Here is a 26616-nt window from a genome sequence, read left to right on the forward strand (position 1 = left end):
ACCTAGAAATTGATTTCCTTATCAAATAATATTAGGGATTGTCTTTGTCCTTTCAAATTTCTTGTTTAAACAAAATTAGCTGCAAATTTTATTAAAATTCTTTCAGCTTTTTATCTTTTTAACTACGTTGTGCGTACTAAATTTTTAAAATCTCAATTTTTAAGGTTCTTTGCATACAATATTAAGTTTGATGAACAGAAATTGGTAGAGAGGTGAATATTTTTAAGAGAGATAAACTTAAGAAAAAATAACGCTTTTAAACCTACTGTGCCTTATTTTATCTTACTTCAAAACATCCTTATTAAAATTGATTTATTATTTAATTGGCTTTTTGTTAATCACAAGACGTCAATTGACCTTTGTAATTATTACGAAATGCCAATATTTAATCTAAAATATGTCATATTTTTTTCTTAGAGGGGAGTTTATTTTCTCCGACTTCTCCTACAACAAAAAAACACTTGTCTTAAAAACTAAATTTTGTTTTTTGGTAATAAAAAAACAAAAACGCCTTTTTTGCGACCATAAATCGTTTGAAAGCTAATTAATTTGTCAAAAATAATCGTTTTCTACTGAAGATATAATTTTACCTTCTGACCATCTTCATCGTCCAAACCCAAACAGCAGTGATAATTGCAGGTGCTGACCATCCTACATAAAAGTATATTTTTATGTAGGAATATTCTTGAAAAACTGTGACGGTTATCACGTTGTGAAGATAAAGACCTTCGATGAACATCCACATGAACATTGCCGTTTTGGTGTATTCTAGCAAGGTTATGCAGGCTTCGTCAAGAATGGGCTAAAATAAAACTATCCACATGTAAAGTCGAAGAGCTTTCTCTTTGATTAATTCCTTTCAAGAGAGTAGAAAACATCTTTTTAGCGCTGAACAATATCCCCTCAAGAATCTAGCCACGGGAATTCAATTTGGAGCAGGTCTCTCAACTTTATCATTCTCTCTTGAAAGTTGAAAAGTCTAGGATATATTAAACTAGTTTTCTTCTACTAAAAAACTTATCAGTATTTGGTTGAATAGTTGAAGAGGTGTTTAAAATGTAATAAAGGTTCACTTTAGGTCTGGAAACGATTTTATTCTGGCGAAACTATCAATTTAATGGCAATTAAAAAAAAAAAAGATTATTATTAATTAATTGTTTATATTTATGAGATAAACATAGTAAGATTTTTTTTTAATGGAGACCTACTACAATTTTTTTAGACAACGAGCTTGTTACAAGAATTGTTGCTGTGCAATTTTTTTTGTTAAAAAAATGTTTGACTAACAAAAATTAAAGTTTTTTTTGAGTAAACTACTAGTTTTTTTGGTAATAAATTAATAAATGTTGTAAAGGAGCGATGCCAAAATATTTTTTATTTTAATTAAATGTTTAAACTTTTGAGATTACCATACTAATATTTTTTTCTTTAATAAAAACGGTTTTTAATTTTTTTTTACAAAGATATGTTTATGCATTTTATAAATGTACAATAATATTTTTTGAAAATGTTACAATTTATGTTAAAAAAATTATAAACTTTCTTCCACCGGCTTTGGGGTGGTACGTTAAGGTTAAACCATACTGAATAAAAAAATAAATCGTTATTTAAAAATTATGGAAAAATTATTATAACTTTTTGATAACCTTAGCAGCAATATTTAAAAAAATTAAAATTTAAATTTAAAAAAAATTTAAACTATTTTTGCTCATTTTATTTTTTTATAACAAAACTGCACGGAAGAATTTTTTGATTTATTTTTGGTGTATTATAAATTACCTACTTATGTTACTGTATTTTTTTCATGCAACTTAAATAAATCATTTTTTTATAAAAAAAATAAAAACTATTGAAATTTGCGATTCGTTACAAACACTGAAATAGAGATAAAAACTCGGTGTTACTGTGTGTGAGATACTTTTTTTAATTCAGGAACAACATCCAATTGTAAAAAAAATAATTTGTTTACTGTATTTCAAAAAATTCAATTATTCTTTTTTTTATTTGAAAACTTGTTCTTCATTTTGGTACATTTTGGAACTTTCTAGAGAGATGCCATCTACGCAACGGTAGAGTAAATAGTTTGAAAACTGTAATTTTGTAATTTTCTGTAAAAAGACTAAAAATTGCAAAAATTTCAAATAATAATTTTTAATAAATTATGTAATATATTTTTTGTTTGTTCTGATTCATTTTATTATAACTATCATTGTGGCGTCACCATCTATTTATCTTTCTGTTTTTAGTTATCAAAATTAAAAGAAACAAAGCACAATTAATTATTTGAAAATTGAGAAAAATGCAAATACCAAGTATTAGTTTTCTTCAATTTAGTTTCGCACCTTCTGATGGATTTACATTTGCATAAGATAAGATGCATACTACCAATATTTTGAATCGGGAAAAAATCAATTTTGTTAAAAATTCAAATATAATTTTATAAATTCGTAACTAGTTAACTCTGTTCTAAAAAACAACTGCTCCTAAAATATAATTTATAATGGAAATAAATAAAAGTGTAAGCCTTAAGGCTCCAGACCCCCTAAAATCTGGCGCATACCTTTTACATGTACATTTATTTCATTGCTTTTAACCACAAAATTAGACTTGAAGAATTTCTTGATGCTTGTAGTGTTTCCTTAATGGTAATTAAAGATCCGGATAATATTTCAGCTTTAAATAAATTAATAGATTCTTTGATATAAAGCAAAAATTAATTAAATTGAAAGTAGGCAATTTTTAATACACATAGGAACTCAAAGAAACAGCTTTTAAAAAAAAACAAAGACATTTTTAACAATTAAGATAATTAATTAAGAAATTAATTGTTGTCAAATAAATAAAAGCGCTAATGTGATAGGACTTAAAAGCAGAGAAAAGGTCCAAAATCAAAAGAAAAATTTACTTTTTTTTACTGAATCAGAATAATGAAGTTTTAATTACAGATTTGCTCGTTTCAGGTGAAGCGAAAAATGTTTCTCCTTTGCAGTTTTGGCGTAAAAAAAAAGATAGAATTTTTTTTTTGTAAACTCAATCCGGGGACGACTGTATATTTAATATTTTGGTGTTGTTATTTCGACAATTGAAAGATCTATTGAATTTTAAATCAAGTTGAAAATTGTGTATTTAAAAAAAAAATTTGACCTGTTCAAGCATTTTTGTCGAAACAACATATTCAGTTTTAATAAGACTATTCCATAATTTTGGCGCTTATCTAAGGATTATAACTATGTTTTATTCACATTTTATCGATAAAAACTTTCATATAAGTTACTATTTAAAAACAATTGCAAAACTCGAAAACAGAGCACTTTAATTTTTATTATCATTTTTAAAGACAGATATTAAAAAAAGCTTGGTTCCATAAGCACTTTTTGTTCACCTTATACATAATAAACAAATAAATTTATTGAAATAGAGGAAATTTTTTTTTATCTTTCATTTTACGCCAAAACTGCAGCCTTTGGCCGGTGGAAGAAAATTAACAGATAAAGTTTATAATTTTTTTAACGTAAATTGTAACATTTAAAAAATGCATAAACACATCTTTGTAAATCAATAAATAAAAAACCGTTTTTATTTAAGAAAAAATTATTAGTCTGGTAATCTCAAAAGTTTAAACAATTAATTATAATTTATTATAATTTATTTTCAAAAAAAACTTGTAGTTTACTCAAAAAAAATCTTTAATTTTTGTAAGTCAAACATTTTTTTAACAAAAAAGTGTGAGGTTTACAAAAAAAATTGCACAGCAACAATTCTTGTAAAAAGCTCGTTGTTTAAAAGTGTGGGAGGTTTTCATTAAGAAAAAATATTTCTTTGTTTATCTCGTAAGTATAAACAATTAATTAATAATATTTTTTTGCCAAAAAAATTGATAATTTCGCCAGAATAAAATCGTTTCCAGACTTCTGGACCACTACAGAAACTATTCGAAATTTTAACGATTATGAAGTACTTATAAGTCGTATTGTTCACAATATTATAAAACTTTCATTTTAATATTTACCTACTTGAGAAACAAGCAAGCATATAAAGCACAATAATAAAAATTGTTGGCTAGATTTTGGTTGGTAATTCAGTGCACAAAATTTGAAAACAGAGATTTATTTTAATTAAAGAAGTTGTAAAAGTCGCATTACAAAATCGGTTTTAACTGCCGATTAGTCTTAATTCTTGAAATAAACAGGCAAAGACTGCAAATGACGTCGTCAGTCGCAACAGAGCATAAAATCCTAATACTTTCTTCCATCAAGACTTCATTAAAATCATCTTGAAAAGCACTAGTAATACCCATATAATGACCCAAATTATTATACATTTTACCACAAGGGTTTCAAAGTTTTATTTACATCACAAAATTAGAAACTTTTTGGGCGAGTAATTGTTATGTCAGCTACGCCACTAATTGCAATTATAAGAGTTTAAAGATTGTGTGTGCATCAGTGGAGGAATTATATTAAAAAATAACTTTATAAATATTCTCAATTTTTTCACAATTTGAGCGACAATCAATAATTTTAACCCTAATTAGAATTTAAAGCAAAGTATTCTGAATAAATTTTTAAACAAATTTTGTATGAATGACATAATTTTCTCAGTGTTGCTAATTTGAGAATTATTAATGTGAACGTTTTAATTACTGTCAATAACGTAGGTTTAAAGTTAAATGCATTAATTACATTTTAAGCTCTTAAAACAACTTTTGAACAGCAGAAAGCTGCCGAATAATTTGAAAAACAAAGAATTAACTTTTAATTAAATGTTTAATAGACTGTTTTTTTATTTCTCTATATTTTTACACCAGTAAATATTTTGTAGCTTTTAAACATACATACAAAAATATTCTCAATTTATATGCAATACAGTGATGATTTTTTGTTGTTTCCACCTATAATGTTTTTTTTAATTTAAGTAAAAAATAAATAAGAAGAAAATTGTATCAAAAAATTTAATTTTTACAAAATTATTAAATTAATTAAGATTGCATCCATCTATAATTTTCAAACAAAAACTGAGTATAATAATCTGATTTTTTTTGATATGCGTAAAAATAATTTAAGTATTAGGGTGTTTATTAGCTGAAAAAATATTTTTCTGGTACTGAAATATACTAGTACAATTTATTTTTTAGAAGTTGGTAATGGTGATTTTCAGCAGTGTTTTGAGCGATTTCTCTTATTTCAGGTGATGTGCATAAAATATTCAACAAAATTTTCAAAATTTTTTGAGACTTGCCATTTTATTGGCATTTATTACCAACCACCACCTTATTAGAGCCTAAATTTCCTAAATTTTGAAAACCTAACTTTTTTGTTAAAAAAGTACGGAAATAGAAAAAATACTATAAAAAACTTGAAGAATAATATAATTTATTTATTTAAATTTATTTATGCATAAAAAATGCAAAACTTTTTTTAGATGATGTAGATATAAAACGCTATGCATACTTTAAAAAATAACTCAGAAAATAAAGTAGTAAAAATATTTACTTGTTTGAAGCAAACTGTTTCGATTTCGCTTTATTGTTTCAATCAAATTGGAAATTATATTAGAGAATTGGGATTTGAAAAAGATTAAAATTGGTTTTACGAAACTTTGTTGTTTACTTTGTTGTAAACAATTAACAGTGTTTACGTAAGTTGTTACAATATACCTGTCAAGTAATTATAGAACAAAATTATTGCGTAATGTCAGAAAAAGATATTGTTTTACGTCAAGGATAATATTTCCCCAAAGTGTCATTTGCACTTGTTATTATAAAAAATCAATAAAAAACTTAATATTATATTGATAAAATACTTCACTTACCGTATTTTCGATAATCCTATCCCCTGCTTTGAGCTCTTGATCGACGTACTTAATAAGTCGAAAAACCACCTGCAAAAGGGTGGCAATGAATAGATTCTTGTGGATTTTTGTCCTGTTGTTTTTAAGGACTCTAAAAAACCTCCACTTTTGTCTAAATCAATAAAAATAAATTGGTATCGCACCTGTATTGAAAAAATATGATAAGTGATATAATCAGCGAAATTAAAGAGAATGACAGTCCCACCATTTCGATATTTCTCGTTGTTCTTGTGATCTAGAAAAACGAATGAAAAATAATTGGAAAAGAGTTAATTATACCTGTGGACATTCTTTTATCTCTTCGCACATTTTTATTATGTCGAGAAGTTGAGGCAATAAACAATTATCGTAATTAGTAAATCCTTTTTCTTTATCTTTTTCGTCCCATTTTGTTTCCCATCTGCCGTCATCACGACAACGCCGGTATGCTTTAGCTGAAATTAAAGCAATTTTCAGGTTAGGCTAAATAAAAAAAATTACTACCTCCTGTAATAACGCCTTTTCTTTCAGGACAAGGCAGAGTCACATTTTGTCCTGGAGGTGTGGCTGGCCAGCATAAAAAGTTGTCAAAAATTACAGGACACCAGGCTAAAAGCAAATCAGTTTCTACTTGTTAGTATTTTTTTTAAATAAGTAAAACAGAATTTTTGACAGATTTGTTGCAGCTATGTAATAAATACAAGCTCGAAACTGCAGAAAAGACATTGTTTATTAAAACTAAACATTTTGAATTTTATATTGTATAAAATTGAGAAAACAAGTGTGTATTTTCTGATAAAAATTTTCAGACAAAATACGTTTGTTTTTGCTGTTAAATAAAATATTTTCAAAACATATTTTTTAACAAAAATTGGTGGATGCGCCGGGCAACTATTTTTATAACAATTTTTAAATTTAGTAAAATTTTTGATCTAATATTAGTATTAGAGAAAATTTTGAAAACAATACAAATTTTATAGTTTAAAAATTTCGGTCTACTAAATTCTCGCTCTTTAACAATTGCTTAAATTTAAACTATGACCTTGATTTTTAAACAGTTCATTAACCTTTTGTTGTTTTACTTATACAAGATGTCCCACCGAATTGGTTGTCTTTTTTATCGTCTTTTGATTTTGACCTTGAGACAAAAATTGAGCACTTTTTTACGAAGAATTTAATAATCAAGTTAACTATTTTTTTCAGTTATTTGTTTAGCCGTAATAAAATAAAACTTGTACTTTTTTAAATGGAAATCATAGGCGGCTATGACAATTTTGAAAAGCTTATTTTTTTTGATCTAAAAAATATATATTTGTAACAGAATATTTTTTTATAATTATACTTAAAAAATGAAATACATGTCTTGTTTGATAATAGTTGGCCATGGAAAAACTATTTCACTCCAAATTAATCAATAAGAGTTTTGTGAACTGTAAAATAGATGAAAAATTGGTAAAATTATAAAAATTAAAAAAATACGATACGTTAGAAGTATTGAACAAATATGCAAGCGTTTCAGAACAAAATTATTACATATTTTTAAAAAATCTAAAAATAGGAAAAACAAATGTGTCAACAGTCAACACAATTACATAAAATTACATAAAATCTCTTATCTTGGCATTTTGTCATTATTTTGACAAAATTTTTTATAACAATTTTTAAATTAAGTAAAATTTTTGATCTAATATTAATATTAAAACAACACAAATTTTTTAGTTTAAAAATTTCAGTCTATTAAATTCTCGCTTTCTGACAATTATTTGAATTAAATTAAACTACGACCTTGATTTTTCCATTAAACTTTTAATGTTTTCCTTATACAGGATGTCCCAGCAAATTGGTAAAGTCCATTAGTAATAACCTTTAAATGGTAAAATTAAAAAAATATATAGGATGTTGATAGATTCTGTTTATTCTATTAGATGCAAAAACAAAAAGTTGGGCTATTCCACTTAAATTTTATAAGTTAATAAACTTCTTCATTTTTTAATCTGTANTTTTTAATCTGTACAAATGCAAAACACTAAAAAATTGTTACAACTTTATATTTTTTACATTCTTATTTGCAAAAATTAAAAAAAATTGCTCTAGCTATCTTAGGTTTTATACAATAATAAACTGTTAAAAAGTGAATGCTTTTGTAAAAAAACTGTCTTAAAAGTAAGTAAAATTTAGTAATAAATCATCCAAAAATGCCAAGAAACATAGGGTGTCTTATTTAAAAAACACATGTTTTTAGAATCTATCAATTTCCTATCTACATTTGTTAAAATTTTATGGTCAATACAAACACTTTGCCAACTCGTTGAGACACCCTGTATATTATTTTGTAGATTTTTGTGATTGTGTTAAATATAGAACTTAAAACTTTCCAGTTATGCAAGAATTAATTGAGTGTGTTGAAATCAGTATTCAAAAGAAAGTTGAAAGCAATTGAGATCACTCTGTCATAATTGAGTGGTGAAAATTGCAAGACTTGCAATAATAAGGTGTCTTAATTTAAAATTATTGTCTGTTTTGAGTAATATTTTTATAAAAGAAGTTTTTTTAGCTTGATACAATTTCGGCCACAGTATTAGTAATCAAGAACAATGTGTTTAAATTAGACATACTAGAAACGAAATGTATTTAACAAAAAGTTTCGTTTGTGACCAATTCACCTTCAAAATAAATTATTCTCATTCTGCTGAAAGTCAGTCTAGTTAGCATTGCCATGATCTTTGACATTAGTGGAAATCACTATGGTTAAAAATCGGAAACAAAATTAGTTGATTTGTGATTTTTGCCAAACGTTAAACATTCAAAATTAAAGTAAAATGGCCCCATTATCAAAAAACAACAAGGCTGCAGCGCGTTTGGTCCTTACAGCAATCAGAAATCTCAACATTGATGGGGGAGCTTCGCTGAAACACATCAGCAGTTACATTAAAGAAAAATATCCTCAATGTCAAAGCAATGAATCTACCTTACGGAAAGTGATTGAAAAGGCTGTTGCATTTGGTGCTCTTAAACGTGTGCGCAATAAGTATGCATTGGGTGACATTCTAGATCACATTGTGGAAGCAAGACGACGAAGAGCAAAAAGTAGGAGAAGACGTCGTCGTCGACAAAAGCACTAGTTGTTAAATGTACCTATCGATTTGTATTTTGTCGAAATAAATTGCTTTTCTCTGTTTATTGCTTTTTATATTTATTTTTTTTAAATTGTTTCAGTGAGACAAATCAAATGCACTAAAAGAAGTCCACACACTTTGAACTAAATAATTTTTTTCTAATTTAAATGGATTTAAAATGCTTTAAGTTTAAAAAATTATTACTCAATAACTATTAGGCCGATTTCTCTCAAATATAGACCATTCTAAAAGGATAGACTTGATCTTTAGAATGATATGAAATTTGAAAAACTCCACAAGTAAAATTTTTCTTCTTCATCACCATCGTGTAGAGCATTATTAGTTAGAATCCAAATTTTCAAAAAAATATACCGAGTAGTTTTCAAGATATGATTTTTTGAAGTTAAGGTTTACTAATCAAGCATTGGAAATGCATGTTAATCTTACTTAAAATTGCATTTTTACAAATGTATTAGTTTTAAGAATCTTCTTTTGCTTAAAAATGGTCAATTGCATTTTTTTTGTTCTAATTAGAATTAACAAAAACCGTTTCTTTACTTAATAATTAAAGCAAATGAAGAGTTTTTTTGTTCTAAAAATGATCACTGATCATTGAGCAAAGAGGATTTAGAAGTTTAAGGCACTACCTTTAAATATAAGGGCAAATCTTTTTCAAAACAAATCTTTGTTCAAGCTTTCTGAACTTTTTTTTGAAAATGTTCTCTGATGTTAAATCCAAAATGATATATAATTTGTCAAGTTGTCACGACATGACTTTTTTTGTCGCCTTGAGTTATTCAGTTTCTCTACAAAAATCACAAAGTTGACTAAATAGAAAAGTCGGGACAAAATATATGAAACTTTAGCTTTTTTTTGCAAAGACTTTTAATAGATTTTTATGTAATCTATTTAGATGTGAAAAAAAGATCAACAAAAAATAAACTTTAACATATCGCTCTTAAATACCCTAAAAATAAATACTTACATTCGTTATGTAGTAATGCACTGCTCGTTTCTAAACAAGTGAAGTTGGTCATGACTGTTGAACCTGTAAAAACGTAAATTATACACTATTCCAAAAAATTAAAGAAACAAATTATTTTCCTACATTTTTTGGTAATTTTTGATTTAAAAAAAAATCAGTTTAAAGTTCTAAGTTTCTAGTTTTGAAATGTTTTGGCAAATACTTTTTCTGTGCTACTGTTATCAAGCAATTCTAAGAAAGAGAGCGAGAAAAAAAAATCGAAATTTTTATGTTTTTGTTTTTGGTCCACGGACGTGGTGTTTTTTAATTAAGTTAATGCATAGGCCGGATGGCATGTTTGTTAACTTTTAATGTCCTTTTTTTCATATTTTCTTAATAATTAATTTGTCGCTGAGATATCTGACTTTAAATGAAAAAAGATCATCTTGTCTTTGATCATCGATATCTCAGCAACCAATGACCACAAAAAAAATATAAGAATAGTGTCAAAAACTGGAATAAATGTCTTATAAGATTCTCTTATACTTTTTTGAAAAATGTTTTTTTTACCTTTAACATTTTTTTAGTAAATTTACCGCGTATTTACCAACATTGATGAGGCGACTAATCTTTGTAGGTGTTTTTACAGTTTAATGTTTCTCCCATATCCCTGTAAATTTTTAAATCGATCCATCAATTGTTCAAAGTTTTGCAAAAGAATTAAAGGAACAATTGTACATATTGTTTTTGAACATCGTCTAAACTTCGCCAAGATGAAAAACAATTTTTTTRKYSRTTRTTTTACAKMTTTGCATTAGTTAAATTTGAAAAAAAAAATTCGAAAAAAATATTAAAAATTTTTTTTCAAAAATTAATCACTATTGTTTCTTGAATTTTTTTACAAATTTTAAAAAAATCAAAAATTTTTTTGGAATTTTTTTTTCAAAAATTAAGCAATTCATTATTTCTTAAATGTTTTTACAAGTTTTCAGAAAAATAATCAAAAAACAAATTTTGTTAATTTTTTTTATTTTTAGCAAATAACTAATGCAAAATTGTAAACAGGTCAAAAAATTGTTTTTTTCATTTTGATGAAGATTGGCCAATGTTCTGAAACAATATGTGCAATTGTTCCTTTACTTTTCTTGCAAAACTTTGATCAATTGGTCCGAGAAATCGGTTTGAAGAATCGTTTTAAAAATTTACAGGGCTGTGGGGGATACTTTAAGCTGTAAAAACATTAGTTTCGCCTTCAATATTAGTAAATTCGCGGTAGATTTACTAAAACAACGTAAAAAGTTACTTTTTTCTTTTTTCTTTAAATCAAAAAGAGAAAAAAAATCATTTTTCGAAAAATCATAAAAGGATTTTATAAGACATTTATTCCAGTTTTTGACACTACTCTTATATTCTCTGTGTGGACATTGGTTGCTGAGATATCGGTGATCAAAGACAGGATGATCCTTTTTCATTTAAAGTCAGATATCTCAGAGACAAATTAACGTAAAGGAAATAAGAAAAAAGAATATTAAAAGTCAACAAACATGTCATCCGGCCTATGCATTGACTTAACTAAAAAAAAAAAAATGGCCGTGGACCAGAAACAAAGCCATAAAAATTTAGATTTTTTTGCGCTATTACTTAGAATTGCGTGATAACCGTAGCACAAAGAAATATTTGCCAAAAGATCTCAAAACTAGAAACTTAAAGCTTCAAAATGTTTTTTTTAAATCTAGATACGACCATTTTTCGATGAGTTACAGCCTTTTAAAAATTGGGAGATTTTTTGTTCCTTTAATTTTTTGGAGTAATATAATAAAAATCATTCCTTCGATATAATGTGCTTCAATAGTAGTTAAAGTTATTCCGAATGAATAAAATGTTTGAAGTTAGCATTAAAATATGTCGACTCCTTGAAAAAAACACGTCAGCAGCTTGGAAATCAAGTTCCGTAAAGCTACACTTCAAAAGAGACTCCACAAGTTTAATGATCAATAAAAAGCGGTCTTCTTCATTTTAAGTGACAAGACTTTTTGCATTTTTGCATATCAACGAGTAAGAAGAAACAGTGTGCTTTTGTTTACAACTTTACAATTTATCGATTGGTTAGAAAAGAACGAATCTTGTTTAAGTCCTCAACACTTTGAGATAGTCACTTCAATTTTTGTATATAAAAAAAAATAAACTGAAAATTTTACCTGTCAAATTATAAATATTAATATCAAAAAACTAAAGAATGGCAAATTTTTGAACTAGAAAAAATTTCTTGACGCAATCTTTAGTTAATAACGTTGATATTAAAAATGTGTTATTTTTTTGGTTTTTAAAATATTTTCTTTAATACAGCAATCATTATTTTTAATCTATTTATTGTCAAAAACTAAAATCTCAATATTAAAAAGCGTCCTGGAGATGTGAGCGTTTAAATAGAATTCGTTTTTTTCTGACCCCCTGACAATACACTCTATTGTAACTGAAATAATAAAGTTGTCTTTTCCAACAAAACATTTTTGTTTAAATTGTTATCTAAACCGACATAATTGTATTCAGTAAGATGAAAAAAAATTTCAGTTGTGAGCAAGACTTTTTCTGGTGGTACCCGAATAGATTTAAAATGGAAAAAAGTAAGTTTTTATTAGATGACCTATTTGGTAAAATTATAAAAAAATCATGTTATAAAGTATTAAACCTGATGACTGATGATGACTAATAAGCACATAAATTTGATTACAAATAACACAAAGCTCGTATAACAATTATTTATGTTTATGAAAAAAATAAATTTCATACAATTTCACATTAAATAAAGTACAAATATAAAATGAAATTTTAAAAACAATATTGGCTTAAACAGAAAATTAATGTGAAAAATACGTATTTGCTTTGACTTATAAAAAATTAAACTCATTGTTTAATTTTATAATTTAAGTGATATCGGAATTGATGTCAGAGCATGTTATTTTGTATTTACCTAATTGATTTTGTATAAACATACTGTTTACCAAATTAACATTTAATTAACATTATTCAAAAATTACAGATTACATATTTTTAATCTATAATTATCGTCAAGTTTGTTGTCGTAATTTAGCATTTGGCATAGTTGAAAATAAATTAAAATAGTATTACATTTTAAACATATTTATGACAACAACTAAATTATTGTTATAAAATACCACAATTTTAATTGAAAAATTATAAACGTTTTCGTATTCAGTATTTTCAAAACAAAGAAACGTAAAGAATTGCGTGTGTCAAAAGAATCTGAGACAATTTTTGTAATAAAACAAAACCAAATCAAACAATAACATAAATATTTCCTGATTTAAGAAATCGATGTCTTTTGATATCACTGGAGCAAGGACATTATATAATTTACGCTTATGCTGTTTACCATTTCTGTAAATATTTGTTGAAAGTACTTATTAACTATAAGTATAATAATTTTTTATATTATTTCTGTCAGAAACAAATAAAATTATTAACATACAAACCACCGCGATAAAAAATAGTACTTATTATTAAAAAATAACAAAAAAATTAATCATTTATTGCAACATTTCTCTCGTAGACTCTACGGTTGAGCAATAATCGAATGTTTGAGATAAGTCGGTATGTGAAAAACAAATACAACATTGTTTTCTTTCAATATCATACAACAATAAGATTATAATGGCAGAAAGAAGAGTAAATGCATACTGAGTTTAAATTTGACTCACAAAATCTAAATCCACTCAAAAAAATAATTATATAAGTACATAAAATACTCTTCTTTTTAATAATTTTTGTATTTTGAAAAATTTCTAATCCAATTTTGTTAAATAATATATTATTTTGTACCAAAATTCTATCTATAAAAATTTCAAAATTAAGGAGGTTTAAATTTTCCAATTTCTATTGGAAAAATAACGTTACAAGATTTTTGCTGCAGGCTATTAAAAGCAGAAACAAAAAAGTTGTATCATGAATTGCAATTAAATGTTTTAAAGCTAAAATTAAGTAACCTTGACCATTTTCTCTTATCATAGTTACAAGTTCAAGCTTAATCTTGCATTCATACAGACTACATTACTTTTAAATAAATCCTGTTATAACACATTTCTTAGAAAGTACTTTAGTACATTTGAATTCAAATAAGATGATGGAAGTCACTCGGTACAAACTACAAATCACAAGTTAGAGATGAGATTTATTATGAAAAAATATTACGTTTTTTATGCGAGAACAATATTAATTACATATCAAAATTGAAAACCCATTCTGCACATTTTTTTTTCGTACAGAATAAAAAGGTGTAGTTCCAAATAAAGTTTGTTGCAAATCTATCAACAAACAAACAGAAAGCAGGTAGTGTTGTATTCTTTTAAATTTTGTTTTCTTAAGTACTAATTTAATACCTATTTAACAAATAGGAAGTAATATTATTTTTATGAAGATGACTGGTTTTTCGTTGTTATTCTTCATATCACAAATTTTCTCAGCATTTTCTAACATTACAAAATTAAAATTTTATTAAATGCTTCAAATATCCAATCTGTGTTTCTATCCTAGCTTGACATAGGTATTCTGTAAATAAGTCCTATACCCCTATATTTTTAATATAATCTAAAATAACATTAAAAATTTGTACACATAACGTGTTTCACGATTTTTATCAAGTGTAACTAAAAATAAATTATTATTAAAAGATACAAAAATGATTTTCAAATTAAAATGCCAATTTTTTGCATCAGTAAATACATTTTCTATTATAAGTGCACCCACATATTACCTACGGTTTTAGAATAAAAAAATAAAATAAAATAAAAATAAAAATAAAAATAAAATCAACACTTTTCAAAACATCGTGCTACAAAAGACAGTTGGGGAGACTAAGAAAGTGTCAGATGTACTGGATTAAAAAATTTCTAGACTTGCAAAAAAATATTAATTTTTTTTTAAAGAAATGCTTAAATTAAAAAAAAATGTTAATCCAGACTTTTCAAAACATCGTTCTACAAAAAACAGTTGGGGAAACTAAGAAAGTGTCAAATGTACTGGATTAAACAAAAATTAGACTTGTAGAAAAACATTTAAAATTTCTTAAAAAAATGCTTGAATTGAAAAAATGGCAATCCAGACTTTTCAAAACATCGTCCTACTAACAAAGTGTCAAATGTACTGGATTAAAAAAAAATTAGACTTGTAGAAAAACATTTAAAATTTCTTAAAAAAATGCATGAATTTAAAAAATGCCAATCCAAATTTTTCAAAACATTGTGCTACAAAAAACAGAGACTATGATTCTAAGATTTTATTTTAGATGTTGAGACCTACAAAACTTACTATAACTTTTGAAATCAATTTAGTATGATCAAAATTTACATTCTTAGTAGATAGTAAATAAAAAAATAAAAATAACTTCATTCACAAAAATGTTATATACTTGACATTGAGTTGATAAATTTATTATCAGTAATATTTAACTTTGAGCTAATTGATTGTATAAATACATATTATTAATACATTAAATCAGTATTGTGCATTAGTAAGAAGTACGCGTGATGGGAGCGCTAGCACTTGTAGTTTTTGCAGTAACGACACTACTTTTTTTAATTTGGTTTATACGATTAGTACGAAAAAATAACGACTATTACAAGAATATTCCAGGACCACGTCCACTATTCTTCTTTGGAAATGTTTTTGAAGTTAGTTCAACTAAAGGTAATAATGTTACTAAAAATAAAAATGAAATTATTTGTTAATTTTTTTAGACATTTTAAGTACATTGCACAAATTTTCCCTGCAATATAATGGTTTATATAAGATACATTTAGGACCAGTCCGAAAACTTATAGTAGCATCTGATTACAAGTTTTTAGAATGTGTTTTAAGTAGTATGAAAATTTTAAATAAGTCTGAAGATTATCTTTATTTACGACCTTGGTTGGGAACTGGTTTACTGACCAGTGATGGTACGTTTTTCATGAGAGACTAATTTTTCCTCAAATTGGGTTTTTAGGTCCAAAGTGGAAAAAACATCGAAAAATTATAACACCAGCTTTTCATTTCCAAATTTTAGAACAATTTGTTGAAGTTTTTGAGTCTGGAGGTAACAGATTTATACAACAGTTGCAAAAAGAAGTTGGCAAAAAAAGTATTGACATTTATCCCTTTGTTACATTATGTACACTCGATATCATTTGTGGTAAGAAAAGTACTTTTATTATTTTTTTTAACATTATTTTATAGAAAGTGCAATGGGTATATCAATAAATGCTCAGGTTAATGACAATTCAGATTATGTAAAAAGTGTTAAAGATATGTGCAAAATAACAATGGAACGACTATTTCACGTTTTACAAATGAACGATGTTACATATCCTCTAACAAAAAATTACTACTTACAAAAAAAATCTTTGAACATATTGCACAATCAAACTAACAGTGTAATAAACAAGAGACGTCAAGAATTACAAAACAAAACCAAAACAATTACTGTAACGAATGAAAAATCTAAAGATGACAATAATGAAACATTGTTTGGAAGAAAGAAAAAAGCATTTTTAGATTTGTTACTGCAAGCCACTGTGGATGGTAGGCCTCTAACTCAGGAGGAAATTCGGGAAGAAGTTGATACTTTCATGTTTGAAGTATGTCAAATCAGTAAAATACAAGTTTTGATTAATATTTTTAGGGCCACGATACCACTGCTTCCGCAATTAGTTTTGCACTATATTGTTTAGCAAATAATTCTGAAGTTCAAGTATGATTTTAATAATTTTTAATATTTTTATTATTTTTATTTAATTGAAGGCAAATGCATATGAAGAGCAAGTAGCCCTTTTCGGTGACAACAAAAATCCTTCAGTTACATATTTAGATCTCCAAAACATGAAATATTTAGAACTTGTTATAAAAGAAACGTTGAGATTGTATCCTTCGGTTCCCATGTTTGCTAGAAAAACTTCAGAACCCATACAATACGGTATCAAGTCTTTCTAGTTTCATTTTTGCAACAAATAATTTGATTAAATTTCAGAAAATATTTCTATACCTGAAGGAGTAACTATTACCATTTTTGCTTATGGAATACACCGTGATCCAAAATATTTTAAAGATCCGGAAAAATTTAATCCCAGCAGATTTGAAACTGTAGATGGAAAATTGCCATATGCTTATATTCCGTTCAGTGCTGGACCACGAAACTGCATTGGTTAGTAAATATTAATTATTAAATTAAATTGTTGCAAAATTTATCGAATTTCAGGACAAAAATTTGCAATTTTGGAAATGAAAAGTACCATTTCAAAAGTGCTAAGAAATTTTGAATTGCAACCAGCAACTCCCACACACACGGTACAATTGGCTGCTGAATCGGTCCTGAAATCTGAAAATGGTGTGAAAATAGCTTTGAACAAGCGAAATTAATTAATCTGTACATTTAGTATAATAAAAAAGTAAAAAGTGTTGTCATATTTATTACATTTATCACCAGTAGTAGTAAAAAATACTAAACTTTTACCAGCGACTGAAAAAATGTCAGTTTTTGTACAAGTTGAAGTCCTTACTTCAAAGCTGTGTTTTTTCAAAATGAATTTTTGAGGTAAAATATAAGATTATCATCAGCACAAATAGGGATTTCTTTTACTTAGATAACTCAAAAAAATTTGAAAAAAAATTGTTAATAAACAAAGTGTTGCGATTGGATGTAGCCTTTTTAAACAATGTTTTTATTAGTCGGTTTCGCTTAGTTTTAGAAATGAGACGTTTTTTTGACAAAAACGTGCACTTTTAAAAAATTTAATATACAAAAATTAAGCCAGCTAGAACAATTTTTTTCTATTTCTGCAAAGAAAGAAGAAAGTACAGAATTTAAAGCTGTAGCAATTTTTTAGTGTTTTGCATTTTTGTCTATCTAAAAAAATTAATTTTTAATGTCCAGAATTGATAAATGAAAAGATATTTAACATTCAATATTAATTGTAGCAACAATGCTTATCAATATCTAAGCATTGTTGATACTATGGCAATCATAATAATTCCACCACGGATCACTTATCAGTTGATTTATGCAGAGATTGTAAAAGACGTTATAAATACTGAAATTTGATTTTTTTTATTGTAAAAATAAAAAATAATGGATTCAGTTTAACACAAATGTGGTTATTAAGTGATATTTCTTCCATCTCTTGTGCAACTGTGCACTTTTTGGCTTCTGAAACAATAGTAATTATTTTTTTTAATGTTTAACGTTAAATATCTTTTAAGTTATTGATTATAAACACCTAAAAGTAAATAATTTTAGAAAGACAATTTAATAATCTTTTAAATGCAAAAACAATAAAAAATGTGTTCCATTTAAATTTTTTGAGTTATTGCACTTTTAACAAACGCCTTCATTTTTTATCTTTGCAAATGCAACACACTAAAAAAATGTTACAACCTTATAGCTTGTACCTTCTTCTTTGCGGTAGTAAAAACATATTTCTAGATGTCTTAGTTTTTGTGTAATAAATTTTTAAATAGTGCATGTTTAGTCAAAAAAACGTCTTATTTTTAAAACTAAGCAAAATCGGTCAACAAAAGTTTAGCTTAAAAACATTGTCATAAAAATCTACATCCAAAAACGCCAAGAAACATATGGTGTTTCATTTAAAAAACACAAGTTTGTATTGTAACTTATTTTTGAGACACGCTGTATAGTTGAAAATAATTTTAGGCGATGAACTAGATTAGCATCTATCAATGTCTTATTTATTATTTTTAATTTTTACCATTTCATTTAGAGGTCACTAATGGACTTTGTCAACGCGCTGGGACACCCTGTACATTTACTTCCCAAAAGCTTTAATACAACTTAGTATAGCTCAAATATTTATGGAATAATTTTATCAATTATTTTGTATTATGCGAAAACCAGTTTTTTAAATAAATTTTATAAATCTTGTAGTTTGGCTTTCGATATCCACAACTTTGTGTATTGTACTTTCGAAAAGGACTAAGCTTATTTTCTCTTTTTGAATTAGTAAATAATGCATCACAATATAAATGCGAATCTTTTATTCAAGAATGAATGGTTGTCAGATCATGCAGCTGACGCTTTATTACGTAAATGCACGTCATTCGGTTATGTGAATAAACAATTCAGTATCAAAAAAAATTTTGATAAAAATAAAATGACGCGTTTAATATCTTAAGAATTCTTATTCATTCCATCAGTGTGCTTAAACTAGCTTCTCCCAACTTAGACTTTGTTATTTTTGAAACTAATTAAGTACTTAAGGTCTGGTAAGAGTTTATAAGATAACACGCTCCTGTTTCAAGATACAGAAAGAACTAAAGTATACATTAAAGTAATAATAATGAGGATTTTTTAATTTCCATACAGTTATCAAAGTAAGACCTATTTTTATTTTTGTTAATATTAAGCATAAATAGATTCTTTACATTTATCGAAAAATTTTTATTCAATCCTCACTAATTTTGTAGTCAATTTGGTCGATATTTATAAATGTCAAAGTAAAATTTAACAATGAAATTTAAATGTCAAAGATCATTAGCGACTAACAACCGCAGGTATTTTTTATCATCTAGACGATAAAGTTCTATTTTAACATGGAGAAAAAAAGTTGATAAAATTCAATTTTAACATAGAGGATTGAATAAAGATTATTTTTCCAATGTAACAAATATAGGTATACACATTACACTATAACTGCAGATGCACGTCGTTTAAACCAGCAGGTATAAATTTAACTGTCAACATCAGACACAAGAAAATAATTGCCTACATGTATTTAAACTTTATTTGTGTGTTGTATTTGTGTTTAATGATATTTCAGCAGTAGTAAAAAAATAAACCATTTAAAAAACCTAAAGCGGAAGTAAATTTAATTAGTAATTAGACAAAATAGTTAAATTTTCTGATCAATTAATTGTGCAGAAATTTTAAGAAGTGAAAGTAAAGGCAAAATAACTCAGGTTGCTTAGTTTCTGAGATGTTAAATTTAAATTTAGCCCGAAACCTTAAACTTCGCGTAAACAAACATATTTATGAGGTCAGTTTCTCAAAAAAATCTATTCCACAGTTAAAAAAACAACGTTTTTCAAATGTTCAAAAATTAGTGATCGTCCACCAATTGTTATTCAAAACAATAAAAAACCCGAATCTCAAACGTGCGTATTATTTTGTTTTTTGATACTGTAAACTATAATTAAATAGCTAAAATTGTGCTTTTTGCTAAAACTACGTGTATTTTTATTATATAAACACTAAATACTTTAAAGAGATTTTATTGAACGCCTTGAATCAATAAACTAACTAAATTAAATCCTACGCATAGAAATTATCTAAAAACTTCAGTTGCTTTAGACTGATGTCATGCAGACTGATTATAAAACACTCACAAAAATAAGTTGTCAGGAAAGTAATTTTTAAATTTTTTTAGTACAAAATCTTTTAATAAAACTGAAGAGAATAAGAAAAAAAACAAAAAAATTGAGCCCCACAAAAACCTTGACATGAGTTTTACAAGCCTTTTCGAGTAGTAGTAAAAACAAAAAAATATGTAATACAAAAAAACAAAAACAACGCAAGAAAAATAAAAGTGTTGAAAATGTAAATACTAATAAGAGATTAAAAAAAAATAAGAAAAGTGTTCTTTACGAAATGGAAAGTAAAGTGGGTAAAAAGTGTATTGAGTAGAAAGAGCAATTTAAAGTGCTGCTGTTTTATTTTGGTCAACTAAAATTATGATTATAACTAAATATGTTTGTGTGTAATAAGCTAATCAATCATATAATCTTCCAATAATATATGTCATAAAATAATGACTGGCAGATTTTGTTTATTCAGATGCATTTATGTAAATATATCAAGCAGATTTGAAGTAAAATAATATACAAAATAAATGTTAACAAACTATAAGATTTCAGAATTTTTTTATTTATTGAGGTTGATTTACATAAACGCCTTTGTTCCTAAGTTAAAGCAAAGATCAGAGTTCTCGTTTCAGGTTGCTGTAATACAGTAATTTATTTTCCTTTGTTAAAATAATTAACTGACAATAATGAATTTCTTGTTGTCGCAGAAACGGATACATAATGCAGTAATGTACTCTTCGATAAGCAATAATGTTGTCATTATCTGTCTATACCTATCAGATGTTTAGTTGAAAAGTTTGAGTTTTAATTGACACCTGACAAAAATTTGAAAAATAAAAATAATAAGCACAATGAACAACGTTAACTTATCACAAATTTCAACAACTTAACTGCTTGTTACGCTCAACTTTTTATTGTCCAAATAAAGCAAACAAATTTAATAATTCATTGAAATTATCGACAAAATAATTATGTATTTTTATTGATTTACGTATAGTAACTGTAATGTTTTTTATCAAAGTAATAATTTGTCTAAAATTTAAAAAAAAAAAAAGATTAATCATTTCTATCATTTCTGTAAACTGCAAAAATACATAAAAATACTAAATAGAATAAAACAAAAAATGATGTTTTACATGTGGTCATTTATATTGTATTACTGTTCTCCCAGAATTAGCGCAATAATTTTTAACAATAAATCGAAACAAAAACAAAAATAAATAATAATGTAATTCTTAGCAGAAATAAACTGCTTTTTTAAAGAAATCACAAAACAATAAACATTATTAAGTCATTCCAATTTCATTTGTTTAAATTTTTGAATTGTTTTTTCTATTGCCCAAATATAAAATAATTGATGATTATTAAGAAACGAATAAGTCTTTAATATAATAACGAAAAAAACTTTGCTAAAATAGTTTGGCACAGATTGCCAGATGTTATTATTATACAACAAAAACTTTTAGAAAAAATGCTAGACTCCGACGACAATAAAGTACCAAAAAATAGAAGCAAAGAATTTTTACTAGCATAACAGTTACGAAACTTTTATATTCCCCAATAGAAGAGTTGTTTGTGATGCTACTACAAAATAAAATTATTTGCTAGGTGTCAAAAACGATCTGAATCTGTTTACTTACTAGTAATTTCAACAAAAATATTGAGAAAGTTATGTATTCGTATTTGTTTAAACTAACAAAAATGCAAAATTAGCGTTTTTGTAATAAATTTTTTGGTATAAATTAACAAAACTTAATGTGAATAAAATTCAAAGTCAAAATGCATCTTTACTGTAGAAAGCTGTCCCGGCGCATCCACCATTTTTATTATAAAAAATTGTAAACTTTTGATTTATAATGCAAAAAAATTACTTTTTATGTTTGTTCTATAGTTTCGTATATTAAATTATCGTTTGGTATTGTTTGTTAAAAGCAGACTCCAAACTCTTAGAAAAACCTGATACGCGTAATATACAATAAAAATGTAAGTCTGCATTATATTTCTATGATAATTTGTCTCATAAAAAATTATTTGACGCTACAAAATAAAAGCTAACTCTTTTGTCTACTTTCAAATAAAATTACGCAAGTTGATACAACGCACTATTTATGTACAAAACCCAGAGAAAAGATTAATTCAGTAATTTAATAACATATTACATTTATGCGAGTTAAAAATAGCAGAAAAAAACCAATACAAAAATTATATGACAAATTTCAGCATACTTTTAATAATATATTAGTATTCAACAGGTAGCATTTCTATGAATTAAATCTAACTTGATTCCCACGTAACAATTTTCATTTTGAACAAAAATAAGAGTAGTTTATAGTAATCACAGTAATAAAGCGACTAAATGCTTTGAGATAATGCAAAGTAACACGTCTAAATTCGTTCAAGTTTGAATGCAAAAGATTAGATCAAATTTCAAAGAGATTTACTTTAATTCTAGAAATGCATTACAACAAGTATTTGCAAACGGAGAAATAGGATCGGGTAAATGTTTGACAATAAAATAATCATGGATTAATCTTTAATGTGAGAGAGAAATACCGTTAATCAAATAATACCCAAATAAACAAAAAATAACTAAAACGACTAAAAGCAATATTAATGCGGTTATTACTTTATAAATCTTACCAAGATTAGTAGAGTTGTTCATTTTAATAGCGATTTATCAAGAACATATCATGAATCTAAATAAAAATGTGGTAAAGAGTGTTATAAACATTTTGGAAACGTATTGTAAATTTTAAATCCAAAATATGCAATTGTATTAATACAATTTTAGAAACTTAAGTTTACCAGATTTTTAAAAAAATTTAGTAGAATATTCACTATCTTTCTGAATTTCTGAAAGCATTTAACCACATACAGGGTGTTCCAGTGAAAACGAGTCAGCCTGAATATCTCAGAAACTAAAAAGACTTTGCAAAATCGCCGAAACAGGTCAATTTTGTTTCCGAGGGGGTCATTTTTTGACGTAATTTTTAAATCACCCCCATTAACCCTTTAACCCCAAGTTTAAAAATTTAAATAGCACTACCCCACTTGTGGCATATCAAATGAAAGCTATTTTAGCAAGGTTTTCAAAACTTTTTACCAAAATTTAATCAGACTATCCATTCATGAGATACAGTGTTCTAATAAAAACTAACCATCTAAGAAAAAATTTGCAAAAAACCCGAAACAGGTTAATTTTGTTTTTAAAAGGAACATTTTTAACGCAATTTTTAAAGCACCTTTACTAACCCTTTAATCTCTATGCCACTTAACTCTAAAATGTCAAATAGCACCAACCACTAGTGATACAAAAAATTAAAACGCTTTTAAAATACTCTTTAAAGGCTTTTTTCCAAAAACTAATCTTTCAGCCTTCAGTATGTACAAAAGAACTTAAAAACTATATTGCTATTTTTTAGATACTTATATTAAATTATAAGAAACTTTAGTACTCCCTGTTTTAAGATTTTTTATTAGAAGTAATAACTAATTAGAAACATTATCTTTTGCGAATACCTTATAAATAGATAATCCCATTCAACTTTAGAAAGAAGGCTCAAAGAACATTTTAAAAACACTTTTATTTGATCTGTCGCGAGTGAGTCGGTGTCATTTGAAATTTCGAAATTAAGGTGGGAAAAGTTAAAGTGGGGGTGCTTTTAAAATTGTGTCAAAAAAATGTTTTTTTTAAACAAAATTAACCTGTTTCGTTTCTTTTTGCAAATTCTTTCCGGTTCGTCTTTATTAAAACACCCTGTATCTCATGAGTGGATAGTCTGATTCAATTTTGGTAAAAAGTTTTGAAAAAAATTGTTAAAATAGCTTTTATTTGATGTGCCACAAATAGGGTAGTGCTATTTAAATTTTTAAAGTTGGGGTCCGTGGGGGTTAATGGGTTACTGGGGATGTTTTAAAAATTACGTCAAAAAATGTCTCTTTCGGAAACAAAATCGACCTGTTTCGGCGTTTTTGCAGTCTTTTTAGTTTGTGAGATATTCGGGGTGTTTTGTTTTCATTGGAACACTCTGTATGTTTGGATTGTATCCACTAGAAAATATCAGCGTGAAACATGTTCAAGCATATTTAGTGTGCAAACATGATTCGTTGGATCAATCAACATTTTATCTTGCACATAAAGTCAATAACTCATTTATTATATTTTTAAAGTTAATTAATTATTACCTGCTCATAATAAAACAAATTATTTTTATCGATTAGTAAAATCGGTTAGACTCTTCACGTTATTGCCAAAACATTAAATATTATTATTAGTGAGTGGTTAAAGCATGTTTAAACTTTTTTCTTGCCATATTTTTTTATTTAATTAATAGATTGATTAATTTTCTATAAAAGTTCGATGTAAAGGTTGAGTCACTAAGTTGAAGGAAATACAAGTCATTACTTGATAAACTTTAGAGAATGACAGCTTCTACGCTTCTAGCTAATTACTCTATATTGCGACATGTCATTTATTGACTTACCAAATGTGTACACCGCCATTTGAAAATAGAATTTTTTATTACACCTTTTAAATATTTTTTAGCAAATTTAATTAAGCAAAATTAGAAAGTATAGTATTTCACAAAATTAATTAATATAGAAATTTCAAAATTTGCTTGTGATCGAATTACTGCTGTGTTCTAAATAGACTGAGTCATTTTTAATAAAAACCCTGACTGATTTTCAGACCCAAACCAAAATACATTCTTACAAATTGGCCTTTGTTATGTTTAATTATTAAATTTAAATGAAAGTAGTTGTTGATATGCCATTTATTAAATTTTTATAGTGAAAATACAAAAAAACAAACTCGTAATTTATAAAATAATTTTGTGTTAATATTACGCACAGTCTATAATTAAAATGCTGGAATATATAATGTAACGATTTTTGTAATGCATTTTTAATTAAGCCTTCACCAGGTCGTAAATAAAATAAAGAGAAGAACATGCACATAGTGGAAAGATTTATTACATATGCAATAAAAAACTAACGTAGTAAATAATGCATTTGTTTTAATTTTTAAATATACAAATTTGTAAAGTTTCTATAAATTAGCTGAAATGATGAAAATAAATGAAAGTGTTGAAAAAAAGTAACCATTCTTTCAAGATTCTATAAAATATAAATTTGTTATAACTGAATCTAAATTTAAATTTAGTTTAATATTCATGGCTATTGCTACTATTTGAGGAAATGAAAAAGAGTTGAGTACAAAAGCAAGCAACACACTTAATTAGAATACAAAGAAATTACATAAAACTTTGTTTCCAGTTGGTGCTAATTAAGCCCAACTGTTTGTATAAACCATTAAAACCCATTTCGCAAAATTTACTCATACTCGAATAATAATAAAGAAAAAATTTTTGTTGCAAGTAAAATGTTAAAAATTGTTACTTAAATTTGCAAACAATTAACGCACTTCAGAAAAACATCTTCGAATTATAAAAAGTAAAATTCAATTAATTTTCTATTATTAATTTATAACCATTTCCATACACTCTTTATATCTTATTTATTTCACATTTTAGTAGTATTTGTATAAATTGACAATAAACTATTAAGATATGTACATGCAACCTTCATATTATTATTTTGAACTTGCATTCCTATGTGGCAATATTACATCTTTTCAGGAACGATCAGCATAATCTGGCATATAACATAGAAAAGTTTAAAAAAAAATTATTATTTTACGTACTTATTAAGTTGATCCACAAGTTTGTAGCATGTTTATTGAATTGAAAATTAATTAATTTATTTAAGTAATCTCTTATTTAGACTACTACAAATATAATTTTTCAAACTTTATCAGATTTGTACGCCTTGGAATTGTTATACATCTATATTTTCATCGTTTTTGTTATAACTCAACATATTGCACTCACATGACAAACTTTAAATTTCATTATAAATCCTAAAATAACTTTGCAACAATAAACAATAATAAACTTTTTCTAAGAGGTATTGCATAACAACAAAATATTTTTTACTAAAAAAATTGGATAAAATTAAATTGGTTTTTATTCCGAAAATAATTTCTGTTTTTACTTTTTTATTATTACGGTAATAAAGTGATAATAACACAACGTGTCGGCTAATCGAGCTTGTTTAAAGCGCTAATGTCGAAACCATTTAGGATCGGTCTCATAATATTTATAAACAGTGCTATTTCTGGTTAAAACAATGTTTTATAATTTGTGTAACAAAATTGTTAGTTGTGTTTTATTATCATTTCATTATCATCATATTAACATTTTAGGTAAACATTATGGTTAACTAATAGGATAAAAATTAGAAGAATACTCAATGTTAAAGACTGTGTGATATTTTTTTCCT

At 26.0% G+C, this 26616-nt stretch overlaps 2 protein-coding genes across 3 annotated transcripts in view; one reads left to right on the top strand and one right to left on the bottom strand.

Moving 5' to 3' along the window:
- Positions 1-26616, bottom strand: part of LOC123013850 (PDF receptor-like) — a 36146-nt gene that overhangs the window by 6723 nt on the left and 2807 nt on the right. For both annotated transcript variants that reach the window (XM_044412682.1, XM_044412681.1), the window contains exons 2-7: positions 9931-9993; positions 6334-6438; positions 6130-6284; positions 5994-6085; positions 5812-5941; positions 591-802 (exon numbers count right to left, since the gene is read on the bottom strand). In XM_044412682.1, coding sequence (XP_044268617.1) covers positions 591-802; positions 5812-5941; positions 5994-6085; positions 6130-6284; positions 6334-6438; positions 9931-9982 — 746 coding nt within the window. In that variant the 5' untranslated portion in view covers positions 9983-9993. The remainder of the gene's footprint in view (positions 1-590; positions 803-5811; positions 5942-5993; positions 6086-6129; positions 6285-6333; positions 6439-9930; positions 9994-26616) is intronic.
- Positions 15435-17358, top strand: LOC123013849 (cytochrome P450 4d2-like). Its single transcript, XM_044412680.1, has 8 exons — positions 15435-15612; positions 15663-15863; positions 15911-16096; positions 16141-16541; positions 16586-16654; positions 16705-16876; positions 16931-17104; positions 17159-17358. The coding sequence occupies exons 1-8, from the start codon at positions 15453-15455 to the stop codon at positions 17317-17319; spliced, it is 1524 nt and encodes a 507-aa protein (XP_044268615.1). The 5' UTR covers positions 15435-15452; the 3' UTR covers positions 17320-17358.

The sequence above is a fragment of the Tribolium madens genome, unplaced genomic scaffold, assembly GCF_015345945.1.
Source record: "Tribolium madens isolate multiple individuals breed KSU strain unplaced genomic scaffold, Tmad_KSU_1.1 Scaffold_96;HRSCAF=242;Tcas5.2_LG5, whole genome shotgun sequence".
In the NCBI taxonomy this organism is placed as follows: domain Eukaryota; kingdom Metazoa; phylum Arthropoda; class Insecta; order Coleoptera; family Tenebrionidae; genus Tribolium; species Tribolium madens.